This window comes from Lepidochelys kempii, chromosome 3, assembly GCF_965140285.1.
Source record: "Lepidochelys kempii isolate rLepKem1 chromosome 3, rLepKem1.hap1, whole genome shotgun sequence".
NCBI lineage: Eukaryota > Metazoa > Chordata > Testudines > Cheloniidae > Lepidochelys > Lepidochelys kempii.
Window position 1 is genome coordinate 67,486,251 of NC_136382.1, and position 26,611 is coordinate 67,512,861.

A 26,611-nucleotide genomic window follows, 5' to 3' on the forward strand; every position below is an offset into this window, starting at 1 on the left:
TGAGAATCACAGCCAGCTTCTTTCAAGTAACAAAGACAACACTAACCACACACACTTTATAGCTATATACTCCCCTGCCCCTTCATCTTTTTGAATCCTAAAGAAATTAAAAACCCTTGCAATTCAACAAGTAGCACATTTAAAATTCAAATATGCCCAGAATAAGTCATTGAACAGAACTGCTTGTCTGCCTTCGTAGTGGTATTTTAGTTAGCTTGCCAGATCAAAGAGGAATGATAGATATCTAAGAGTTACTCTTATGAATGGATCTGAAAGAGGGACTGAACAAGGCGCCTATCACCGCTTTTATTCAAAATAGGAGAGAGACTGGAATTGTTTAGCACAGGATCACCAGATTAACAGAGGCACATAAAATAAATGAATTGGCATAGTTACACAATAGATTATACAATGAAATAATTTTATGCAGTATGAGATCAACAGGGAAATTTGTTGCTGTACACTAGAGGCAATAAGTTTCAGATATTTAATAAATATACAGGCAGTTACCCTAAACAAAAAGTACTGCTGATGTAATAGTTAAGCTTTAGAGAATACTCTGATGACCAGCTAGTTACACAAGAATCCACTCCTCTCTCCCAAAGAGGGGGGGGTGGGGGAGAGGAGGAGGAAGAGGAGTACAGTATTGTATAATTGATCAGGTGCCTTTTTCCTCTATAGAATGAGGTACAGGGCACTATCAGAGTCTAGATACAGGACTAAAAAGAGACTGTTGGCCCATTCCACTTTGGGAACCTTTTTTCCTTTTGACACCAGTTAAAGCCGAAGGGGGGTGGGGGAGGGAGGGAGAGAGAGAGAGAACAGAATGTCAAATAAGTATCAACAAAATAGAGACATGCAGGCAACTGCCTCTACTGTAAAAATATGTTCATGTAACTTGCCATAGTACTCTAAACTGTACTTCACAAACAGGTATTCTTATGGCTGCATCTGAGACATGGCATACAGGAGGGACAAAGGAAGTTGGTTTGCCTAACTGAAAAATGTAAGTGAAGCAGAAAAATACTTGACAAGAAGAATAGAGTCCAAAAGAGAATAGTGAAGCCTATGGCTAACATGACCAGGGAAAGGAACAGCAGGGCCAGCGAGAGCTTTGGGGCAGTAAATGACAACGGCAAGCAAGGCAATCTTAAACAATTCCAGTTGTGCACAACGTCACCATCTAAAGATTAGTATTATTCTGTTTCACCTAGCCATTCTGTCTTCTTGGATGTCAAGCAGCAACATAGGTGTTTTTGGAAATGCAGGGTGGGAGTGAAGAAAACTGCAGGATATCCAATTTAAACCCAAGCAGAAAATATATGAAAGCATTAAAGGCTATAGTGGCAAGCTACTCATTTTTTGTTCTGCAAAATCTTCACTTTCATTTTTAAAATCTTCGCAAGCTTACTGATCATCACTGAAGTGGCAAAAATGTTGTTGGACAGAGCAATCACACCAACAATTTACATGTAGGCACCATAGTACTGCTTCAAAGTTTGCTCAGATGAGCATGCATCTCACGTCGGTGCACCTGACAGTACAAAGGTATGTGGCTCTTTAGAAGATGACCAGCTCATCTCTCCCAATTTGCTCCCATGATCTTCAAATTTGACCTGGATAACTGGACATGCATCCAGTTCAGCCACTACTCAATTTAGGCTGTAAACTCTCCAGGGCAGCAGTTTTATTTTCATTTGGGTTTGTACAGCACTTGGCAAAATGTGATCCCAATCATGACTGAGGCTGGCCTTTGGGCACTACTGTGATATACCAGTAATTCCTCCATATAATAACTACTCAAATGCATCCTACACCTATGGAAGTGAAATTTAAGACACTAATACACTTCATCATACTTGCTACTTAACCCCCATGCTATGGTTTTTGTAAAAAAAGCACGTGTGTGTGACAGAAATCAATACACAATGTGCATGAACTTATACTTACATTTGATTTTTAGCCGCTTGTCTCTGAGCTTTCCGTTCTTTTCTTTTTTGATCTGGTGGCTTAGCAAACACAATTTCAATATTTTCTCCCTCTAAATCTTTGCCATTCATTTCTTCCATTGCCTGAAGGAAGTAACCAGATTTTAGATATACTTTTAAGGGCATTCAGGGCATATTTTAAGGGGCAGAAAAAGAATAAAGGGTTTTTTTCTAATGGTATCACCCAGAACTAGCCATGATTGTGTATCTGGAAGTCACACTGCAGATTACTCTTGGGGTTTCAAATAATTACTAAAGCCTGATTTTCAAAACCAAGATATCCTTTACCGGTAAAAAATTTCTTCCACTTACAATTGTGGACATACTATTGCAATCTCTGCAAATAGTGTACTACAATTCAGCTCTGGGATCTCATTAAGAATCATATTTACAACAATGGGTAGCAGTAAAGCTTAGTTAGATTCAAGTGAAAAATACTTGTATACAAAGAAATGCTCTGCTCCTAGAACAAGAGACCAATCTTGTGGATTTAAAAAAAAGACTGTTACCTACCTTTTGTAATAATTATTCTTCGAGATGCGTTGCTCATGTCCATTCCAAAAGGTGTGTGCACACACCGTGTGCTCGATTGTCAGAAGGTTTTACCCTAGAGGTACCCATCAGGGTGTGGAGCCCCCTGGACTGGCACCTTTATGGCAGTGTATATAGGTCCTTGCCAACTGGCTGCCTGCTCAGTTCCTCCTTGCTGGAATACTCCGACAGAGGGGAGATGGGCGGGATTTGGAATGGACATAAGCACCATATCTCGAAGAACAGTTACAAAAGGTAGGTAACCGTCTTTTCTTCTTTGAGTGATTGCTCATGTCCATTCCAAAAGATGACTCCCAAGTAGTTTAGACGGAGAGGGGTCAGAGTTCACCGAGTTACTGATGGTAGTACTGCCTTGCTGAAGGGTACATCATCCCTCGCCTGTTGGGTGATGGTGTAGTGCAACGTAAACGTGTGGATGGAAGACATATGTCTTAGACAGTGACCTGCGCAAGGAATGCGGTGGATGATGCCTGCGCTCTTGTGGAGTGTGCTGTTAACGGCGGGGCTGGAATTTTAGCTAAGTCGTAGCACGTTCTGATGCAGGACATAATCCACGATGGAATACCCTGGGACCAGACGGGGAACCTCTTCATCCTCTCGGCGATTGCAATAAAGAGCTGTGGTGACTTATGAAACAGCTTAGTGCGTTCAGTATAGAAGGCTAGGGCACACCTGACGTCTAGGGAATGGAGTGCTCGTTCTTTGTTGCTGGCATGAGGCTTAGGAAAGAATACCAGTAGGAATATGTCCTGATTCACATGAAAATACAAGACAACCTAGGTAGGAACCCTGGGTGTGAGCATAGCTACACCTTGTCTTTGTAAAAGACCATGTAGGGAGGCTCGTAAGTAAGTGCTCTGAGCTCGGGGATCCTTCTGACTGAGGTTATGGCCACCAGAAAAGCCACCTTCCAGGAGAGATAGGATAAGGGCAGGTCGCCAGTAGCCTGAAAGGGGGCCCATAAAGTCTGGAAAAAACCAGGTGAAGATCCCACTGGGGAACAGGCTGCCTCACCTCAGGATAAACCCTATCTAAGTCCTTAAGAAACCATCCCACCGGGGGATTGCTAAAGATTGACCTGCCCCCTATGCCCAGGTGGAAGGCCGAGATGGCCGCCAGGTGCACCTTAATAGAAGGTATAGCCAGCCCCTGTTGCTTCAGGTACAAGAGGCAGTCAAGCACAAAAGGGAATAGAGGCTTGTTGGGGGGCTTTGGAGAAACCTTTCTATAGGGACCAAATGGTGAAAAGCTTCCACTTTGCCAGGTATGTTGCGTGAGTAGAGGGTTTCCTGCTTCCCAACAGAACTTCCCTAACAGTCTGAACACTGGAGTTCAAGTTGGTTTAGCCATGGAGTTTTCATGCCATGTAGAGGAGGGACTCCAGGTTGGGATGTTGTAGTCTGCCATGATGGACATCTGGAAGCATGGGGAGGGCCACTGGCCTGGTCACGGATAGGTTCAGCAACGTGGTGAACCAGTACTGTCATGGCCATGCAGGTCCTATGAGGATGACTGAAGCCCTGTCCTGCTGATCTTGAGGAGGACTTTGTGTATGAGTTGGAAGGGCAGGAACACATAGCAGGTGAGTCCTCCATGGTAGATGAAAGGCATCCACTATGGAGCCATAGCTGTGGTTATGAAAGGAGCAGAATAGGTTGTACTTCCTGTTGTTCTGCATCGCGAACAGGTCCACGAGGGGATAGCCCCACCTGTGGACGATCGAAAGGGCGATGTCCACTCTGAGTGACCTATTGTGAGTGTTGAATGAGCAGCTGAGATGGTTCGTACTGTGCCCCCGGTAGGTATGAGGCATGTAGCTGGATATAATGTGCGATGCAGAACCGGAGAGATTCCTGGCACAGGGGAGAGGAGCGAGCACCACTCTGTTTGTTTATACAGAACATGGCTGTGGTGTTGTCTGGCATAACTTGACACACTTTCCCTGCAGGTGGGCCTGGAACATCTGGCAAGCCAGGCGAACCGCTCTCAGCTCTCTGACATTGATGTGTAGCGATAGTGCTGGTTGTAACCACAGGCCTTGAGTTCTGATACTGCCCAGGTGCACTCCCCAGCCTGTCTCTGATGCGTCAGTGACCAGCAACAATAAGGACTGAAGTTTGGCGAAGGGCACTTCCACACAGACCACCTGAGGGACTCGAGAATCTTGGGCAGGAGGGTAACTAGTCTGTCCAGAGAGTCCCGGCTGGGTCTGTATACGCTCGTCAATCAAGCCTGGAGCGGGCAAAGGCACAACTTGGCATGCTGCACTACATACGTGCAGACTGCCATGTGCCCAAGAAGCTTCATGCAGTTTCTGACCGTGGTGGTTGGGAACCCGTGGAGGCTATCGAGGATGCCCTTGATGCTTTGGAACCAAGACGTGAGAAGGCAGGCTCTGGCCTGAGTGGAGTCCAGGAGAGCCCCGATTAACTCTTATTTTCTGGGTTGGGACCAGCGTAGACTTGGGCACATTCAGAATGAGCCCTAGCCTGCTGAAAGTGGTTCATGCGTGGGCCACGTGCTCCAGCACTTGCACTCGGGAATTGCCTTCGATGAGCCAGTCGTCCAGGTAAGGGAAGACCTGTACCTGGAGTTTGTGCAGGGAGGCTGCCACAACTGCCATGCACTTTCTGAACACATGCAGGGCTGCTGAAAGTCCGAACGGTAGTACGGTGAACTGGTAGTGTAGGCCGTTAACTACGAATCTCAGGAATCTCCTGTGTGCTGGGATAATCGATATATGAAAGTACACGTCCTTCAAATTGAGGGTGGAGTACCAGTCCCCCGGATCCAGGGAAATCACTGAGCCTCACTTTACCTCACAGGAATGTTGGGATACTGGACTTATACAGCACTTTGAGAGTCCTCTGATGAAAGGCTTGATACAAGAACACGGTATCCGTTATTAATTTGTCATTGTCTTCATTACAGAGCACATTTCCAGTGTAGAGGGAAGATTTCTCTGCAGAAATAGAGTTCAGGGCCTTCCAAGTCCCATTATGTCCTGTAGCTGTGAGTGCTCCCTTGTCTTCTGATACATTTAGAAATTTATCCCATTCTAAAGCACCTTTACTACCAACATTCCAATCTCAGTGGACAGAGGAGGATTTTTTTAGTAGGGTTAAACTTCTATGTATCTGAATAACTGTAGTGAGTTCTCTAACAGAAGTATTTCCCCATGATTACAGCTGTTCTCTTATGACCAAAGGGGGACTGAGGTATAAAAACATGCCTGTAACAATAATACCTCAGGCAGTGTCACTAGATCTCCTTCGCTAAACTGGAACATGCCATGACAAAGCTTTGAAGGGAGACAAAGGGCTTGTTTATATGAAAAGTTGATAGGTGGGAAGCTGGGGTGTAGATCTACAGCGCTGTAGTCTGCTGTGCACCTGCCATGTGCTAAAAGTTCCATAGTGGGCTTTGATCTACAGCAGGATGGAACTTTGTGTGTGTGTGGGGGGGGGGGGGAGATAGCTCCGTGGTTTGAGCATTGGCCTGCTAAACCCAGGGTTGAGAGTTCAATCCTTGAGGGGGCCATTTAGGGATCTGGGGCAAAAATTGGGGACTGGTCCTGCTTTGAGCAGGGGCTTGGACTAGATGACCTCCTGAGGTTCCTTCCAACCCTGATATTCTGTGATTCTAAGGAATGACGGTGGCCAGAGAGACCATATGAAACTTCAGCTTCCTTATGAACTTGCTGAGGTTTTGCAGATCCAGGATAGACCTGAGTCCACCCTTGGCTTTGAGGATGAGAAAATATCAGGAGTAGAACCCCCTGACCCTGAACTCCTGAGGAACCTCTTCTATTGCCCCCAGTGTGAGGAGTGATTGCACCTCCTGTAGCAGGAGTTACTCGTGACTCGTGAGAGGGGTCCCTGAAGAGGGATGGGGAACGCAGGTAGGGGCAGACTGGATAGAATATCCGACCCCTACCATGCTCAGGACCCAGCAATCTGAAGTAACCTGGGCCCAGGCACGGCAGAAGTAGGACAGACTGTTCACAAAGGGAAGGCAAGGATCCGGGATCTGGGTTGGTGCTCCACCCCCCGGCGCACCTTCAAAAGTTTGGCTTCGAAGCAGGGGGCTGCTTGGAGGAGCCTTGACCCTGGACTGAGGAGGACCGCGGGGGATATCTCCTGTTGTTTTTGCCCCTCCTCCGGCTATAGTCCTGCTTAGGTGGGGGCCCAGACAGAATCGTGAAGGAGGCTGAGGCGTAAAGGGTTTTCTCTGGGGTGCCGTGTTTGAGGATTGCACATGAGTCCTTGAGACTGTGCAACCTGGAGTCTGTTTTGTCCGCAAACAGCCCTGCAAAGTATTCTAGACCTCCACCGGGAATCCAGAAGCCTGCAGGCATGAGGTACGCCTCACGGTGATGGCCTTGGCCATGGTTCGCGCCACCGAATTGGCGAAGTCCAAAGCTGCCTGGAGGGAGGTTCTAGGCACCACCCTGCCTTCTTCTATGACTGCCACAAACTCCTGTCATGAATCCAATGGGAGCGGTTCCCGGAACTTGGAGAGGGTGTTCCAGGAGTTGTATGCACAGTAGTTAAGTACCGCCTGCTGATTGGAGGTTCAAGCTGGAGCACCCCAGTCAAGTATACCTTTCGACCGAAGAGGTCCAGCTTCTTAGCTTCCTTATTTTTAGGGGTGGGCCCCGGCTGCCCCAGCCGCTCTTTGTGGTTTGCTGCATCAACCAGCAACGCCCTGGGTTGGGGGTGGGTGAAGAGGTGCTCGTACCCCATTTGCAGGACAAAGTAATGCCTCTCTACACCCCTGGACGTTGGTGGTACAGAAGCTGGGATTTACCAGAGCACCTTATTGGTGGTCTGGATAGTCTAAATAAGCGGCAGTGCCACTCTAGAAGGACCCTCTGGGGTAAGTATGTCCACCATGGGGTCTGAGTCTTCCACCACCTCCTCCGTGGCCATGTTAAGGGTCTGGGCCACCCTCCTGAGGAGGTCTTGGTGGGCTTTCATGTCCATCGCAGAAGGGACTCTGTAGTGCCCGCCACTGCCTCGTACGGTGAGGAGGATGAGGTGGCTCAAGGTGGGACAGGGTCCTCTTGCCTCTCTGGTTCCCTGGTGACCTCAGGAACATCCACCGATGCAACCACTAGCAGAGGGGGGCTGTCGGCATAGGCGGCTCTGACCTTGCGCTCGGCGCAGGAGGCCCAGGGTCTGAGCTCCGCAGTGGGTCCTCGGGAGTCCTGCATTGGTCAGGGGCAATGGACTTCACAGAACATGGGGCACAGGCAGCAGAGATCACCAATGCTGCCCTGGAGCCCTGCCCTTGGCCCTGGTGGTAGGCCCAAGGTGTCCAAAAGGGCCATTGTACTGGTTCCTTCCGCTGAAGAGGCCAGGACACCATCAGTACCGAGGGTTCCTGCACCCCGCGATGCAGAGACCGGTGCCGGAATCTCCAGCAGTACTGGCTGCATCTGGACACTGACAACTCTGCCTCAGACTCCAATGTGCAGTCCAACCTGACCAGAGAGGAGCGGATCCCAACAGTGCTGGGGAGCGGTGCTGCAGTGATGAAGAATGGTGCCGCACCATGGTGGGCATGCTGCAGATGGTGCCACTGCCTGGGCCTGCCCCGCCTCGCAGAGGGATAGCTCAGTGGTTTCAGTATTGGCCTGCTAAACCCAGGCCAATTGGGAGATCAATCCTTGAGGGAGCCATTTAGGGATCTGGGGCAAAAACTGGGGATTGATTCTGCTTTGAGTAGGGGGGTTGGACTAGATGACCTCCTGAGGTCCCTTCCAACCCTGATATTCTAGGATTCTATGATACTGGAGCTGGTACATGGGAATGAGAGGCTGGGGACCGTGCCGTCACAGCAATTAAGTCCTGCACAGCCTCGAAAGTATCTGGTGTGGAGGGGAGGTCCAGGTCCCCCTCCAACACTTCCCAGACCAGGGAGTCCATGGACACTGGACTCAACGGACCTGCCCTCAAGGTTGGGGTTGATGGTGCTGGGACTGACGGGCCAGCCTTCTGGTTTCCTAACACAGGACGCACCGCGCTGGAGTCCTGCCTACTATTCTTGGTGGAGCTGGGCCGCTCCCCTGCCGCCTTCTTCTTGTGCGGCACCAGGGATTGTGAACGGTGCCACATCGATGAGCCGGCCTTCCATGCGGGGGAGCGGTGTCAATGCTACTTACGAGAGTCCTTCCTCAGTGCTGAGGTGTCCTGCATCAAGGCCGGTGTGCTATGCACCAAGGCTCCCAGTGCAGACTCTTGAGCCGGTTGAGGCCGAAGCTCAGACTCCATTAAGAGGAGTCTGAGGCAACAGTGTCTCTCTCTCAGTTCTGGGCTTGAATCCTCTGCAAATGGTGCACTTGTCTTGCATATGGCCCTCTCCTAAGCACTTCAGACAAGCAGCATGTGGATCCCCTTTGGGCACAGGCTTACCGCACCTTCCGCATGGCTTAAACCCCTGGGGTTGCAGCATGCCTCAGTGACAGGGAAAAATATCGGGGGAGGGGAACCCCTCCCAACTTAAACCTACTAATAAAACTAACTAGTGAAAAACAACTATATACACAGAAAGACACGAGGAAACACTTGCAAAGCAAGAGACAAGTTGCTCCAATGACCAACACTTGCGGTAAGAAGGAACTGAGCAGGCAGGGGGTCAGCAGGAACCTATATACACTGCTATAAAGGCACCACTCAAGGGGGCTCCACAGCTGACCCAACAGGTACTGCTAGGGTAAAACTTTCCAACAATCGTGCACACAATGCGTGCACACACCTTTTGGAATGGACATGAGCAATTACGCAAAAAACATTTTTGCTCTTTTGTTTTCTCTTTATAAACTTTTCCTTACTGATTAGGTGCAAAAGGAAATCTGCTTCTCAGCCTCACGTAACAGAAGTGGATACTGTCATTCTATCCATACAATGAAAGTTTCTCACCAAATGTTTGGAAATGGAGTTTCAAAAGAGGGGGATCAGAGATCCTACCACTTTCAACGATCCTTTGGACTCCAAAGGAGACCCAGCCTGCAGAGTATGCCTGTACGGTAGGGATTCTTACTCCGTTCACCCAAGCTTTTTCACCAAGCTATCTGGACAAGTGGGGAAAGTTGCAAACCTATGTGCATATTTCACCCAAAGGTGTAGAAATCTGGTATGTGAACAAATACTGCCAGTCATTCTACCAAAACCAAATGAGGAAGAAACACAAAGCAAAGGGATGAAACAAAGGAGTTATCCCTGAATTTCTCCTTGGGAGAGAGAGTATATCACAAGGAAGAAGGGAGGAGAGGAGGGAGTAATCACTCAGTAGGATATCTCTGTCAGCAAAAAAGCAAATGGTTAACTCTGCTCCTAGGAAGTTTGTTTTGTGTTTCAGTGGTTACATTACTAACAAAATTTTCTACCAAGATTCTCAGGTAGCAAAATTGGTCTTTTAATCCCAAAGGAACTTCCTTATATTTGATAAGTGGATGAAAGTTCTGGCATCCCAGTCACTGTTTTCACAGAAGGCCATTAGCTTAAAACAGAACCTTCTATTTTCAATAGATAATAGTCACCAATATTAACAGCAATTTACATGAAGCATTCTCCTTCCCTGAATTCAGATAGTGTAGAACATCCTATGGAAAGGCCCAACATGTAACTTCACTTTATGCTGTTACTAGTTAACAATTTAATGCTTCACATAAATTCCGCTTTCCCCCCAAAAGTATCCAATTTTTAAAATTTAAATTTGGTCATAACAACTTTTATGCACATAAAGTTAAGGTCCTTTTAACCTACCTTTACAGCACCATCCCGTTCATCAAAATGAATGAAAGCATAATCTTTTAGTTTCTTCACTCGCTCTAATTTTCCAAATTGACTGAAGGCCTTTTCTAGAATCTCCTCTGTTACAGTATTGGCAAGGTTACGTACAAACAACACTTTCACCTAAAAGACAACAAAAATCATGTTTCAATATACAAGTTTTGCCTAATATAATTAATTTCACAAAATGTTAGAGCTACAGCTAGTATCAATTCATTCTATTTATATGCAACATGCAACATTCTGCAACAAGTTTGAAAAATCAGTTTGCTGACTTGACAGTTGGATAAAATGATTTAATATTACTGAACAATCACTCTAATCAGCGTTGTTTCTGAAAACAGTCAATCAGTAAGTTTTACCTCAAAGGAACCTTTTTTAATCATTTCAAAAAGTAAAGTTAGCAGCTAAGGATAGTTATATGTAGACGTTAACTATTCAAAATAACGTTTAAGCACCCATCACTGTAATAGCTAATCACTCAGCATGCCTTCTTTGCTTAGCCAATTTTGCCTCTACCTTCAAGCGCCTTGAAGATACCACATCAAATACAGTATTGTTGGCTAGAATACACTTTTACTGTCTATGATAAAAGGAAATACAGAACAGTAAGAGGGCAACCTGAAATGCAAAGCTTGAGGCTTAGCAATCTTATCTAGTATGGGAGAAAGTTACGTAAGGGCTTGTCTATATTAGAGCAGTCAGCCAGCTATGTTGTGCAGTACTCAATGAAGCACCAAGAGCATCCACACAAGCCACCCTCAAATTGGTTTAAGATATGCCCTTGCAACCCTAGAGCGGATGTACTAATCTGTGGGCTATCAACCTTGACACCTGCCAAAGAAAGATCTGTCAAATAAAGCAAGCATCTTTTGCTTGCAGCTGAGCATATTCTCCATCCCACCATACCCCTTATTAGTAATGCCAGACCACAGTCTCTATTCCCCTGCCCACAAATGCTCCTCAGCTCAGTCCACAAGTTTTCTATCAAAAAATCCAGTTGCAGATCAATAGCTAAGATCACACTTTCTGCCCCAGCCCTCTTCCCAGTAGTTTACTGGCTCAAGTTGCACCACTCAGTGATCCATAGACTTTTAACTAGTGAAAATACGGCACGGAGAGTGCAGCTGGTGGTCATGCTTAGCTACCATCTCCCCCTTCCTATGGCCCCTCCAGAGCAGATGGTGGGACCAAGGAGAGCGGATTGGGAGGAACACAGCCATCAGCTTTACTCCTGTTGCAGTAGCACCAGCCAGCACCAGATTCTCTCGTTCTGAACCCACAAGCGGCTTATCAGGATGAAATATGGCATAACCTGTGTGCTTATGTGCAGTATATTAAGAAGCAATATCTTGGGGGAGGGGGGAGCATGGATGGGCAGAAACTGCCGACTCAGACAGGGATCTATAGAAGAATCCTTGGCTAAAGGCCTGCAGAGAAAGTGTATAGGAGCTATGGGGGATGAGGGAGGAGGCAGAGGAACACACGAATTACAATACTGGATCAGACCAGTGGTCCATCTAGTCTAGTGTCCTGTCTTCAACAATGGCCAAATAGCAACAGGCACAGAGGAAAAAGCAAAAAACCCATCGTAGGCAACAGAATAACCTACTTCCAAAGAAGTTTTTTTAACCCACATTAGAGTCTGCCTTATGCCCTGACTCCAAGAGCTTGTCTCTTCCAAAACCTTTTTTTAAACCTTAACTCCTCTGGATAGTCCTCCTATACATGTAAGTGTCCGAGTCCTTTTATAATCCCGATAAACTCTTTGCCTCGATGATCTTTTGTGGCAATGAATTTCAGAGTCTAATTCTGACTCGTAAAAAAGGATTTAAGTTTTAAATTTGTTGCCATCCAATTTAATTGACCATCCCCTTGTCGTTTATTATTAGAAATGGTGAATAGCAGAGGACTTAGCAGACAAGCTTTACAGTCCACTGGCAACCCCAATGCCCACCCTTCCAATCTCAGGTGGACATTACATCAATTGTTGCCTCTCCAAAAAAAGAACTAAAGCATGTATTGATTCTGGACAATTTTTAATTAACTGCAGGGAAATGACTGGTTTAAACCTTCTCCAGTACAGACAGATTCTATTCTCTAATGCCTCAGACCTGGTCAAACTGTACACTATGTATCTAATCAACAAGCTTGATCTCTGGAAAGGTCGTACACTAATACAGTGGTTCTCAACCAGGGGTACATGTATGCTGGGGGTATGCAGCCGTCTTCCAGGGGGTATATTATCTAGATATTTGCCTAGTTTTACAACAGGTTACATAAAAAAGGACTAGTGAAGCCAGTACAAACTAAAATTTCATGACTGTTTTATACTGCTATATATACTGTACACTGAAATGTAGGTACAATATTTATATTCCAATCGATTTTATAATTATATGGTAAAAATGAGAAAGCAAGCAATTTTTCAGTAGTAGTATGCTGTGACACTTTTGTATTTTTATGTCTGATTTTGTAAGCAAGTAGTTTAAGTGAGGTGAAACCTGGGGTACTCAAGACAAATCAGACTTCGGAAAGGGGTACAGTAGTCTGGAAAGGTCGAGAACTACTGCACTAATGAACAGGTCAGTTTAAGCATAAGGAAGCCAAGACAAGACAGTCTTCTCAGATGACATGCCTTCCCCCTTTGGGTTGAAATGGGAGAGAAAAAATAAAGTCCCCTTTTAGTCTGGACATAATGAAATAATAGTTAAGTTATGAGCCACGTACCCGCAGCCACGTGACCGTGTCCAAGATTTCAAAGACACCACTCAGGTTAACTGGCTGCTTAAACTGCCAGCCTTGATTGTGCTTTGCAAGGTCCATTCGACAGTAACTACTGAATTGCCTCTTGAATTTTCCCTGGACTATGGTATCTCAGGATGCTGAATGCCAAAACCATTACTATGCTAAAAAACGTTAACTTAAAGAAATGTTTATCATTAATGCAGTACTGAAAAATCTAGGAATTTTCCAGTTAAGGATTAACCACACAATCCTCAATTCATATGCCTTATCAACCATTCACACAGATTACTAACAAGCAAGCCTCCACAGAGCACAAGTCTAACTTCTCAAACTTACAACCTCAATTTACCCTTCCTCTATTTTAAACCACTTCAGGCATAAGGTTAACCTGGTCTTACCTTGCCGTTTCCATGATTTGTAGGAACTGTACACATATGTACAGCACTCCGAGGCCTAGCCTACATTACAAACCTATGTCGGTACAATCAAAGTCACTCAGGTATATGGAAAATCCACACTCCTGAGCAGTTATGCCAGACTCCTGGTGTAGACAAAACTATGTAGACAGTGTAGGTAGCGTCTTCACTAAGTGCTACAGTGGCACTAGTGCAACTATGCCACTGCAGTGCTGTATGTTTAGATAAGCCAGGGGTTGGCAATCTTTGAGAAGTAGCGTGCCATGTCTTCATTAATTTAAGGTTTCACGTGCCAGTAATAAATTTTACATTTACAGGGGCCCCCCCGATGGAACCCCAGACTGGCAGCGTGCTGAGCGGTGCCAGTGGCTGGGGCCCCAGCTGGCAGGGGCCGGCAGCCGGGATCCCAGACCGGCAGCGCAGGCGGCAGATGGAACCCCAGACCTTTTAAAGAGCATCAAAACTTAAGTGGGTCTGTGGATAAGTTTACAGAAGGGCATGCCTGCTCTGGCAGATGTTCTGAGGCCTACTATAGAGTAGTTCCCCTCCTTCAGAGTTCCATATATCTGCATGTGGTGTAGTGTAAGGAAAGAATTATAGCTGTTTGGGATTTGGGCAGGAAAGGGAGTGGAGGAAAAGCCTTTTCTCCATCTTTAATTTCTTAAAGTTTAAGTCTTTCACACATGGGAAAAACCACTCCCTCAATCATCCTCCCACCCTGCATCCTCTACATCTCTCTATAGCCTTCAGATCTGAGCCAACCCCCTCTCTCTACTTTCCTCAGTCCTCTCCATCAAGCAGTCTCCCTTTCCTGCAGTTTAATTTGGAATCTCCATTCACACGTCTCTTGGTCCACTGCACTAAGTCTATGGCATTCCTGATCCCTTACGTCTTTTCCATGCTCTTTCCCTTGGTCCTTTCAATGCCCTACTATCCCCCTGCCCCATTCAGCATTTAAAGTGTTTTTAGTTTGTTCAAAATCACTTTTGTGGAGCGGGGCAGGGAACCAGGAAGCATTGCTTCCTAGCTCTCATGTTCCCCACCTCCACAGCTCTGCCCCAGAAGCCTACTACCCAGTGTTTTCTTCCTATCCATGCTCCCTTCACTTCCTACTCATCTGATCATTTTCAACAGCAGGAGTCCCTCACCAATGGTCAAAGAAAAAGTTAGATGGATCAGGGCTCCTCTCGTGATCAATCTCCTGGATCACAGGGAGAAGCTGCACTACAGAGGAAGTGCCATTTTGTAGGCAAACTATCTGAAAGACTCGGCACACTCCCTGCTGTTGAGTGACTACAACACTGGGCAACAAAGCAAAGGGGGATTAAAACTGACAGGCAAAACAGTAAGGGTACGTCTTCTGATCGATCTATTGGGGAAATCGATTTATCATGTCTCATCTAGATGCGATAAAATCAATCCCCGAAATGATGCCTGTACTCCACCTTGGCAGGAGGAGCAAGCGGAGTCGACGGGGGAGCCGCCGCGGTCAACTCACCGCCATGAGGACAGCCAGGGAAGTCGAACTAAGATTGCATATCTTAGTTCGCACCACCCCCACTCCCCCCAGTGTAGCCCACACCTAAGAGATTCTATCCTTCTGCTAGAAAAACAGCTATTTCATAAGATGAACCCTATTTGGCTCACCAAAGAGGAGACCCCATCCAAGACATCTTACCAAGTTCATCAAACTAGGGACACCTACTAGTCAGTCAACCATCTCAGGTCAGAGGAAAGGCAGATGAGATAGAGAGAAAAAGTAACTCAGAAAAGGGCTGTCTAGGGGGAACTGTGCTAGTGGCTAGGCAACAGAACCAAAAAGAGACAGGACTGGGCAACATCTGAGAACAGAAGTTTTCAGGTATGAATCAATTCATCTGCTTCTGCTGTGGCAAAATATAAGTCACAACAAAGAACTATTCTCTTGTTATTAAAAATGCTCCCCAAACTTAGTGTTTTGGTATGAAGAACTTAAGCTATGTGAACTTTGCACTCCAGAATGTTGCCACTACTGTTTCAGGGGGTCTGAAAGAAAAACACCCCACCACCACAACTGAAATAATGTCTAAGAGAAGTAATCGTTTGATTTGTGAAATTATAGCTTCTTGGATTCTGACAAGGATTTAAGAAAATTCAGGTTTATGTTCCTTGAAGTAGTACAGATATGAAGTTCCGTATTTAAATAAATTCAGTTTTACGGGCTGATCCAAACAGTCCCACTAATTCCTTTGAATCAAGGTCCTTAGTGTGAAGCCACAAAGCAACTTTGATTTTGAAGCCACTATGTCACTTACATAATTAGAGTACAGACAGATTACAGGAATTGTGGCATAGATTTTCAGCACTGGCAGGAAACAAATATCAGTCAGCCCCAAGCAGTAGTAAATACTACTTGCCAATGAAATTCCTGTTAGGCCTATAAGAGTTGCTTTTAATTTTCAAGTGTTTTAGAATGCATTCACATCTTTACAACCCGGCTTTAACTCATCTATCAAGAAAGTGGTATTTCAACGTAGTGCTAATACCGGAAATATTTACCTTATGACAATTTAAGTGATGTGGGTATAATTATATTTCTCAGTTGCGTTATTACCTTTGCCATAACTTCAGGATCTGGATCTTCTATAGGGTCAGCCCATTCAACTGTAACAACATTTCCCCAGACTTTCACTTTTCCACTCATTAACCTACGTCTGGCCTGAGCAGCAGTTTTGTGATCTTCATATTCAAGGAAACAAAACCCCCTGTTCTTTTTCTTGTCATCAGGTTGATGATACAATATGACATCTGTGAGACCCTCTGTGAAATTAAGCAGAATATTTAATTTTGCTTCAATTGATGTGCTATACTATAAAGTGAAGGAATGATCCTACTTAAGGATATAAGTAAGTTACAAGCCGATGTGAAAGAGTGGATGAGCTTCAAAGATTGGTGTGAAGAAATGCCAAGATACATTTCTGTACTTTCAGAATACTAAGTTTTTATATCACATATCACTGCATTTTAGCATCAGTGGACATAATTATTCCTGTCCCATAAAAAGTAACACTGTTTTGTGTTTAAAAGACTTCTGAGAGCCTTCCTTCAAGTTGCACTTTTTGGATGCCTTTGTGCAGAAGTAACCCTTCAGCATTAAAGGGAAGTCAGTAACTTTAATCCACTAATGCACAGGACTCACACACAGAACTCTCCCCATATTGGTTAAATGTTGCCTTTAAAAAGGAGATCAATTTGTCCTTTGATACTGAAGGAACTTTGGTGAGTTGTGGAACAATGCATTTCTTTGAAAGAAACTTTCCTTGTATTGTATTTGCTAATAATTCATTAGATTAAATAAGTATAATAATCTAAGGTTTAGTTACAGAGATTCAAATAAATGAAAATATGTATTATTCCAAAACACCACAATTGTTTAGGTATAATTACAAATATTACTGGTTCTTTCAAAAGTGAGAAGTCTGAACACTCAGGATAAAGCTAAGTGACCTCAGTTTAAAAGATTGTCATCATTCAACATCAGCCGAAAGATGGTGAAAAAAATCATCATTGATCACTCACATTTATTTTACCCAGTTCCCAATACACTTACTAACTTACCTGTTACTTTACTAAATTCTTCAACAATCTGTTCCTTGGTTTTACTCTTAGGAATAGAGCCAACAAAAAGCCTATTATTGGCAACGGAGATGCATACACCAATGTGTTTTCCGGAACGAATTTCATGATTATTGTACTGAAAGAAAAACAGACAATGGCAAATTACCACCAAACTTTCACTCTTCTCCACTCAAAAGCATCTGTAGCAGATATTTTACTTCCCTACAGCTGTGATGAACAGTGAGGTATTAACCCTTCAGTGGCCTGATGTATGCATACAAGAGTACTACACTTGTGGTACATTCACATCCTTTACCATTGGTCCCCAATTGCAGCCCTTTCTCCCAATGTCCTGGCTCCAGAATCAAGCTTTACTTCCAGAAGGAGCTTTTCTACTGTCTCAGTCTTCACAAGATGATGCACTATGCAGAACTACAGCAGTTGGCGCGTATTCTATCTGAAGTGTTGACAGTAAAGGTACTGCATCCAGTCACACTGCAGGGAAAAAAACTTCCCCCGATTACCAACTATAAACTCTTCTTAAACTGAACTAGGCACATAATAGCAGGTATTTAGGTTCAGATCACAAAACCCTCAACAAGTTGGAGCCCAAGAAAAGCCCACTATTGGGAAAAAAAACAAAACTATTGCTCTCATACAGACAATGTGTATACACTGCTTGACCTCTCCACCAATTCAGCCAGCAACTTCTGCACAAAAACTGAAGACACATACACACGACACACAAATTAGCTATTTTCCTTGCAAGCTTCGCCACAGGCTGCTCTCCAGCTAGGAAAGTTGATGTTTCTTGACCAACATCTTGTCAAGGCAGTTAGCTTGCTATTCATTCCGCAAGGGATATTTTGTTCTTTGAGAGACTGACACCCTCCTGAACCCCAGAGCCCTCACTCCCCCAACCCGGAGCCCCCTCCTGCACCCTGAACTCCTCATTTCTGGCCCCAGCCCAGAGCCCGCACCCCCAGCCGGAGCTCTCACCCCCTCTCACACCCCAACCCTCAATTTTGTGAGCATTCACGGCCCACCATACAATTTCCATACCCAGATGTGGCCATCGGGCCAAAAAGTTTGCCCACCCGCCCTACAGTGTTTGCAGCCCAAAGACATTACAGCAGAGCGCTAATTTAACATTAAAACTGAGTAACCTATTCTCACTGTCCAATCTAAGAAGCAGAAAAAATTAACAGCATAGTAAAAAATAAGTTAGATTTTTTAATTTAATATCTATGGATGTTACAATGTACATATGATTTTAAGAAGTTTTTGTAAACCAGCAGAGTCCCTTTAAACATACCACCTGTAATCTTACATTAAACGGGGTCAGGCCCAGTATTTACACGGGAGATTGCCATGGAACACAGACAACAGAAACAGCATTGCCAAGTCAATGTATTTATATCCCCCCTCCAGTCAGTTTTGAATCAATGTCCCAAACTGGTATTCGACACACTACTGAAGTGTCTTCTAAGCATGCAAAATAGGTCTGACCTCTTGGGGGCCAGTCATCTAACCCATACTACTTTCTGTAAACTAAGTGCATTAATCCATCAGCTCTGATTAGATGAATTTGTGTCATTTTACCCACCTAGAATTCAAACAACAGTTTCTGTTAGTGTATTCACTTCCTATATTGAACAATAAATTACACTGCTGTGTGCAGATGGCACAAATAACTTGAAGACACCTGTGGCTAACCTCACTTCTATCTGAGCTACTGGTCATCAGTTTTGCATTAGTTCTATATTTTTCTTTAACAGAGTTGAATAAAACCATGCTCATAATTTTACGGATTGTTACAATAAGAAACTTTGTTCCTCAAGCAAGCATAAAGGCTTTTAAAATGGGAGAAGTTTAGAACAATGGAATCTTTCACAGAGCAGCCCAATAATCTTGGATAGTGGTAGGATAAAGAAAAATATAATCCAAAACAATGATTATATTACACCCAGACATGGAATATTTTCTACCAAACACTCCACTACAGTGCCTCGATCTCAATTTACAACCACCCAAATTACTCTAGTCATGGACTTATTGAGCGAAGTCTGTTAATGGTTCCAAGTCATGCAATGTTCACTGAAGACTAGGATGACCCCAAACTCACTTTCAATAGTAATCCATAGTAAAATGTTAAACCAGGTTATCAGACAATAAATACAGTGTGCTAAAAGTAAAATGATGTAAGCACACACGATTCTCCTGCTGAACTACTGCTTTGAAATCTACTTGAGATTGAGGGGGGAAGCAAATACAAGATGACAAATGTTCACTTTAACATGCTGAAGAACAGAAGTATGTGTTTCAGAGGAACAGCCGTGTTAGTCTGTATTCGCAAAAAGAAAAGGAGTACTTGTGGCACCTTAGAGACTAACCAATTTATTTGAGCATGGCTGTAGCTCACGAAAGCTCATGCTCAAATAGATTGGTTAGTCTCTAAGGTGCCACAAGTACTCCTTTTCTTAGAAGTATGTGTGAAGACTGATTATTCAGTTCAGATTTATTACAAGAATCAAGGGTGAAAGAGCCAAAAAAAGGATTACAAATTCCACAAAATCTAAGGTTTATACAGAAACTAGCTTCTCCATTGACAACGCTTCATGAGCCACATATTGCCACCTTAACAAGTCTTACAGAAAAGGTGTAAGTCACACAACCAGAGCACTCAGCATGGAGTTCAACTAGCATACTGCATCCCCCAATTTCACAAGACATTTTCACCTCCATGTAGCATTAAACTTTAAAGCACTGTAAGGAGTATTTGTATGTTAAAGATAAGCATGGCAATCTAAGGGCCAGACTACATTATAGACAATGTTATAATTTACTCTGTGTTCTGTTATAAAGAGCAAGACTAAACTATGTTATAACTAAACTATAGCCCTCTCCACATGTCAAATGAAATTTGGTGACAACGTACAGAATCAGTTCATACACAGTTCTACCCGTTTTTTAATTTTAAAACAAAATCCAGAGCTTGAATCATTTAAGTGGCAAATAGGAAATTTTCACAAGCTGGTGAGTGGGAAAAAGTCTAAGTATCAATTTCTACAGAATTTAAGTTCATAATTAAAAAAAGTCTTTAGCCTTGTAGATACTAAGGTAACCATCAAATATGACTTGTGTAAATCGATGCAACGTCATCTTCCTGAATCTGAGAAGGGCTCAGGCTAATCATGCAGCAGCAGCGGAATACTGACAAAGTTCCCATCAGTTTTCCTATTAATATTCAGAAGTCTATAGGCAACAGGGAAGTGGATGTTCTCATTTGTCTCAATTCTGTTAGGTTTTGGAAAGTTCGAACAGAAGAGGCTTTGAGGAGGGGGTGGGGAAGAATAGCAAATACACATATGCCCCAAAGAGTCAAGAGGTAGGAAAAATTGGAGGGAAAAAAAAGCTCTTTCCATGAAGTGATGGGGGGAGGGCACGGGGTTCTAAACAGACAACCTGTAGGCGATAGGAGAGTTTGCGACTGAGAAGCCTCCCTAGTTCCATGACAGAGAGGCTTCTCACCAAGGCACAGTGCCCAGATCTTACTGGTAAACCCACACTCCAACCTTCTGAATTGGCCTCTGGATAATATGCACCTGCTAAGTTTTTCCAAATCATGATTTAACCAGCCAAGTGTGGTTTGCACCTTATACAAAACCAACTAATGCCAAGGTACTTGCTTTAAATTAGTATCTTCTCCCATACTCACTCCTCAGCTGAATGGACGCTGCTAATTTGTCAAGAATGACACATCGTCATGTCCTAGTACTTAGGCTGAAAAGGTTTCCCTGTCAACCCCAAATACAAATTTTCCCCTGTATTTCCCCAATCCACCCGGGTAACAATTTCAGTGGCATATGATTCTTTATACAATGTCTGAATATATAAATATCTTGGATGGAAAGCCTCATACTTTTGCAGCACTAGAGATCCCTTATACACAAGGAAAGAGGACCAAGTCGCAGTCTGATCTTCATCTAATTTTGCATTGTATCAGCTTAATATATCAGCACAGATTGCCTTCCATATCTACAAGTATGTTGCATTTAAAGACAACATCTATTTGAAAGTCAAGTTTTAAACCTATTGTTAAGTAACGTCTAAGATTCAATCTTTTCATCTGAGGAAAAAAAAAAAAGTGTTTCTGGTTTACAGAATCATCTGATAGGACTAAACATTCAGTCAGTTTTCATTTTTTTTGCTCTTGGTCAGTTGCATCACTCTGGTACACTAATCTGGAGAGAACTCATGCAACAGGGTGTTTAACAAAAAAACTGAAACCAAAAAGGCAAGAAGCATATGTGTGCACAGACAAAGTGGATTTACCCCAAGCATGCTGACTGGTGTTTTTTGAGCCAACCAAAAATCTTGTTTTTTTTTTAAAAAAAAGGCAGAAAAACCCTTATGTTTTTAAAGGAAGTTAAGACTTTTGGGAGATTTAAAAACTTACTCCGTCAAAAATTTAATTTATCTTAGTCCCTATATGAGTGTCCCAACAGAAAGCTGGCAATCTAGTATCTGTGCATCATACAGAGTTCAGATCCAGATCCCACTAGGCTGACAAAAACTAGAACCACAAAGGAGACAACATGCTCAACACTAAGAGGATATCATGATGTAATGCTGCCCAAGAAATACTCAGTAGTACTGAGCAGCCTGTGATTTGTATTCAGCCTTAATTTAGGGGTGGAGAGGCATGGCCAGGACACTTGGCCTAAAGATGTTTTTTTATTTTATTTTATTTTTTAATTTTTTGTGGGGGGCGAGAAGGGAGGAGACACACAGTAGGTGGTTCAGTGTTCATGCTGCACATCTGAAAGGCCGTGGTCCATACTTTACCTCACAATATTTCATACTTTTTTCAAAATAAGTACTGTGTACTCTCTCTTTAGATTTTGGTACTCTCTCCATCCAAAGAGTTTTGAACAACAGAGGGAGAATACTTTGCTACCAATAACAACCTATCTGAAGTCTTTCACAAAATTCCATACCTTTTTAAGAACAGTTACTTACCTTACAATAAGTGTGGTTCAATATATTTTGTCCATGTGGATCCCACTATCAGCACACATGCACACAAAAAGCGTGTGCCAGTAGTTGGATCCACACAAACACCTAATTTAAGAAACTCTTCTGGAAGAAAGCAATCCAAAGTAACCCTCCTCAAACACCGCCTCTTGTTCAACAAATGGGGCATCAAGGAGTTTTTACTGCTAATTTGAACTTTTGATATGAGCATAAGAATTGCCCTACTAGATCATGCCAGCAGCACAGCTAGTTCAGTATCCTGTTTCTGATGTTGGACAATAACGAACAATTCAGAGAAAGGTGTAATAGACTACCTATAAATCCATTACATGTTTGACCTGCTCATAAGGGAACTTTTTAACCACTTACTAACAGAGATTATAGGAATTGCTTATGGCTTAGGGAGCGGTCTCATAAAAGGCAAAGAAAACTTACCAGTTTAACAGCCTCCTGAGCTGCCTCTTTAGTACAGAAAGTGACAAAAGCATATCCTCTATTTAGACCAGTTAGTGGATCCATCATTAAACGCAGATCCCAGATAGGCCCAGCTTTCTCAAATAATGGAACAAGCTCATCTTCAAATAAGTCTCTTGGAATCTTGCCCACAAATATCTAAGTAACAAACATATTTAACATCATTTAAAAATATATACGTAAAGAACAACCCACTTATACCATGTATAAAAACATCTCCCTCTTACCTCTGTACCAACAGAAGGCTGTTGTCCTGAATACACAGAATCTGGAGGAGGACCACCATACTTCCTCTGTCCAGTAGTCACATCAAGTGTGTAGCCTGTTCTTTCCAAGAGTGCCTTCAAGAAGAAATTGAATGTCTTACAATTCCCAATTTATTCAAGACAAATAGACTGTAACAAATAAGTAGCCATAAGAACATAAGAATGGCCAATGGCACATCTCTCCCAGTATCCTGTCTTTCAACAGTGGACAGCGCCAGATTCTTCAGAGGGAGAGAACAGAACAAGGCAATTTATTGAGTGATCTGATCCATCCCCCATCATCCAGTTCCAGTTTCTAGCAGTCAGAAGTTTTGGGACACCTAGAGCATGGGTTGGCGTCCCTGACCATTTTGGCAAATAGCCATGGATGGACCTACCCTCCACAAATTTATAAGAACAGCCATACTGGGTCAAGACCAATAGTCCATCCAGCCCAGTATCCTATCTTCCAACAGTGGCCAATGCCAGGGTCCTTCAGAGGGAATGAACAGAACAAGTAATTATCAAGTGATTCATCCTCCGTCACCCATTCCCAACTTCTGGTAAGAGAGGCTAGGGACACTTCAGAGCATGGTTTTGCATCCCTGCCCATCCTGGCTAATAGCCACGGATGGGCCTATCCTCCATAAACGTATCCAGTTCTTTTTTGAACCCTGTTATAGTCTTGGCCTTCAAAACATCCTCTGGCAAACAGTTCCTCAGGCTGACTGTGCATTGTATGAAGACAGTTCTGGTTGTTTTAAAACCTGCTACTTATTAATTTCATTTGGTGACCTAGTTCTTGTGTTATGAGTAAACAAGACATTTACTTTCTCCACACTGGTCATGATTTTATAGACCTCTTTCATATCCCCCTTTGTCATCTCTTTTCCAAGCTGAAAAGTCTTATTAATCTCTCTTCTGGAAGATGTTCCATACCCCTAATAATTTTTGTTGCCCTTTTTAGTACCTTTTCCAATTCCAATATACCCTTTTTGAAATGGGGCAATCAGATTGGCATGCAGTATTCACAATGTGGCCATGCCATCTCATTCTTTTTCATCTCATTCTTTTTTTTTTAACCCAATTATACTTTTGGCCTTCACGACATCCCCCGACAATGAGTTTCAAAGGCTGACTGTGTAGCCTGTGAAAAAGTACTTCCTTATGTTTGTTTTAAATCTGCCGCCTATAAGTTTCATTGGTTCATGTGTTATGTGAAGGGGTAAACAACACTGCCTTATTCACTTTCTCCATGCCATTCATGATACCTTTCTTTGGCATCTCTGTCTGTATTTCCATGTTAACATTACCGCTCTGAAACTTTCAATACAATACAAGTTCATGAAACTAGAACCGTTAACAAGTGTAACTATACTGAATATTTTAACATGATTAACACTATTGGGTTGAGGCTGAATAGTTAGTTCCAAGAAACAGGCAAGGTGCATCTTCATAAGAATAAATTCAGGACATTTTATTTTCAATGTAAAAATGAAACCAAGTAAAGAGACTTCTCAGCCAGATACACCTTGTTTTTGCTTGTGCAATCCTGCACATGCATGCATGAATTCCCACTGACTCAATGAAACTACTCGCATATCAAGTTAAAGAGCACATGTGAGTTGTTTGTAGGACTGAAGCATTACCTCACCTGTCAAATGCAGATACTACTTCCTTTCTCCCACCCTTTGTCTTGTCTAGAGTACAAGCTCTTTGGGCCAGGGCATATCTCCTACTTGTACATACGGCACCCCAGCACAAGTAACTGACCTTGGCTGGAACATCTGGATACTAATGTAACAGGAATACTGGATGACAAATATAGTTTAATATTTATTTAAATTTGGTACGTTAAATACCTCATCAGGTCTCTATCTGGAACAGCCTTGTTATAAAAGTGATTAAAGAAAAAAAACTAACATTTTTACATTACAGAAATATTTTCACAAAGAATAAAATGTCACCCATGAGGAAAAGGTGCATTAAATAAATTTAATTACATCAAGAATACTGATATTTTCACAACTAGAGCCATGTGGAATGATTTTGAATGGTATGGCACTGACTTGTTGTAACCATAAACAGCAAAAGCTCTATTACTCCAAGAAAATGAATGTAACTAATACTCTAGCTGTTGATAAATCACAGCCTGAAAAATTACAAATGCAAGTCAATTTTAAGAAGTGGGAATATAAATCCCAGTAAACCCTTAAAGTTTTCTAATTAAGACACTCAGGTTACAGCCTGCTTTTTCCCCCATTTTCAAGTTGAGGAAAGTAAAAAGTTTTGAGAAGTGCCCCACTACTCATAATGTTAGATTATACAAAGTTCAGCATTCTACACTCATACAAAAAAGCTCCTACAAACTGTTCTCCTTTTCCTAAGCACCCATTTAGAGCATGCTTGGGTAAAGCTTAACTTTTAACTTGAGTCCCTTTACGATCAAGGGTCCTTCGACATCAAGAGTTAATTTTTCTGATATGCTTTTTTACTGCTGAGACAGACTTAGGTGCACTGAAACTGTTTAAGTTAATTTTTGTATATATTTTACAAACAAATCATGTGATCTATAATTGGGCTAACTCACAAATCCACTGGATGTGTCTAAAAAGAGACAGCACTATTGCTACCCTCTTTACAACAAGTGGCTAAATTTCATTATTTAAGTCTGGGTAACAAAGAACAGATTTATCCTTAATTAAAAACAAGGTGTATGATTTGATCTTTATATTCAAAAAAATCCCATATTTCTTGACTTGCGCAAGAACTTTTGGTGGAAACATTTGCCCCTAATTATGGAATCGTAGCACACAGTACTTTTTAACCTAAAAGAGGCATGTCTTTATATATAAAGGGGTTTTTTTTACATTTAATATTAAAGCTCACTCCAATAAAGTAAGCAAATCATACATGCACTGGATATGAAGAATTTGCTACTATTTACTTAATAAAAAGTTTCTAGTCCAAAATACAAAAAAAAGGTATTTGTGATTACCAAGTTCATGAATTATCTGAATTAACAATATTTACCAAGCAAAGCATAGTTACTGAAAGAATTATATATATATATATATATATATTTATTTTTCCAGGTCTGACATTTTAATTTTTTTTTTAAAAAAAAAGAGTGGATACTATCATATAGTTTACAACTTCAGACACATACCTTAATTTTTGCCTCATCTGGTCCTTTGCTAGAGTCTGCCACCTTGGTCCCCTGTTTTTCTCTCTGTCTATATGTTTTCATGACTCCACATAAAAAGGCACTTTTGTTCTGAAAAAGAGTTGACATTTTCATATTTGTAGATCTGAAGCTCAGAGCCCAATTTGTTTTAAAAGTGATTATCTGATCCTAATTGCGCAAAGTTCTACACATCAAAACACAGACTACTGACAAGACTTAGGTACGGTTCTTGCCAATCTAGTAGCAGTTTGTTCTTCCAGTTATATATGATATTGCATAATCCCTAACATTACCTGAACATGTGAAAGATCACTGTCTTTAAACTGCTGAAGTACTGCCAATGCACCTTCTTCATTAAATTCCTTTAAAGCTTCAATAGCTCTTTCATCTAGATCACTGTGTGCAACTAGCCCTAGGGAAAAGAAAAAAAATTACTAATTATATTTGAGCAGCAATCTCTGGTTAACCATATTCATCAAATTTTAGTGGTCCAAGATCAATCATTGAGTTTCTGTAACGAGTAAAAAGGCTCATATTACACAACCTACCATTCCTCCTTAACTCATCCACA

At 42.7% G+C, this 26,611-nt stretch overlaps 1 protein-coding gene across 17 annotated transcripts in view; it reads right to left on the minus strand.

Moving 5' to 3' along the window:
* SYNCRIP (synaptotagmin binding cytoplasmic RNA interacting protein) overlaps window positions 1–26,611 on the minus strand; it is an 81,701-nt gene that overhangs the window by 6,914 nt on the left and 48,176 nt on the right. For all 17 annotated transcript variants that reach the window (XM_073336602.2, XM_073336600.2, XM_073336599.2 and 14 more), the window contains 8 exons: window positions 26,334–26,452; window positions 26,023–26,130; window positions 22,836–22,949; window positions 22,570–22,746; window positions 17,098–17,233; window positions 16,094–16,299; window positions 10,310–10,459; window positions 1,951–2,072 (listed from right to left, as the gene is read on the minus strand). In XM_073336602.2, coding sequence (XP_073192703.1) covers window positions 1,951–2,072; window positions 10,310–10,459; window positions 16,094–16,299; window positions 17,098–17,233; window positions 22,570–22,746; window positions 22,836–22,949; window positions 26,023–26,103 — 986 coding nt within the window. In that variant the 5' untranslated portion in view covers window positions 26,104–26,130; window positions 26,334–26,452. The remainder of the gene's footprint in view (window positions 1–1,950; window positions 2,073–10,309; window positions 10,460–16,093; window positions 16,300–17,097; window positions 17,234–22,569; window positions 22,747–22,835; window positions 22,950–26,022; window positions 26,131–26,333; window positions 26,453–26,611) is intronic.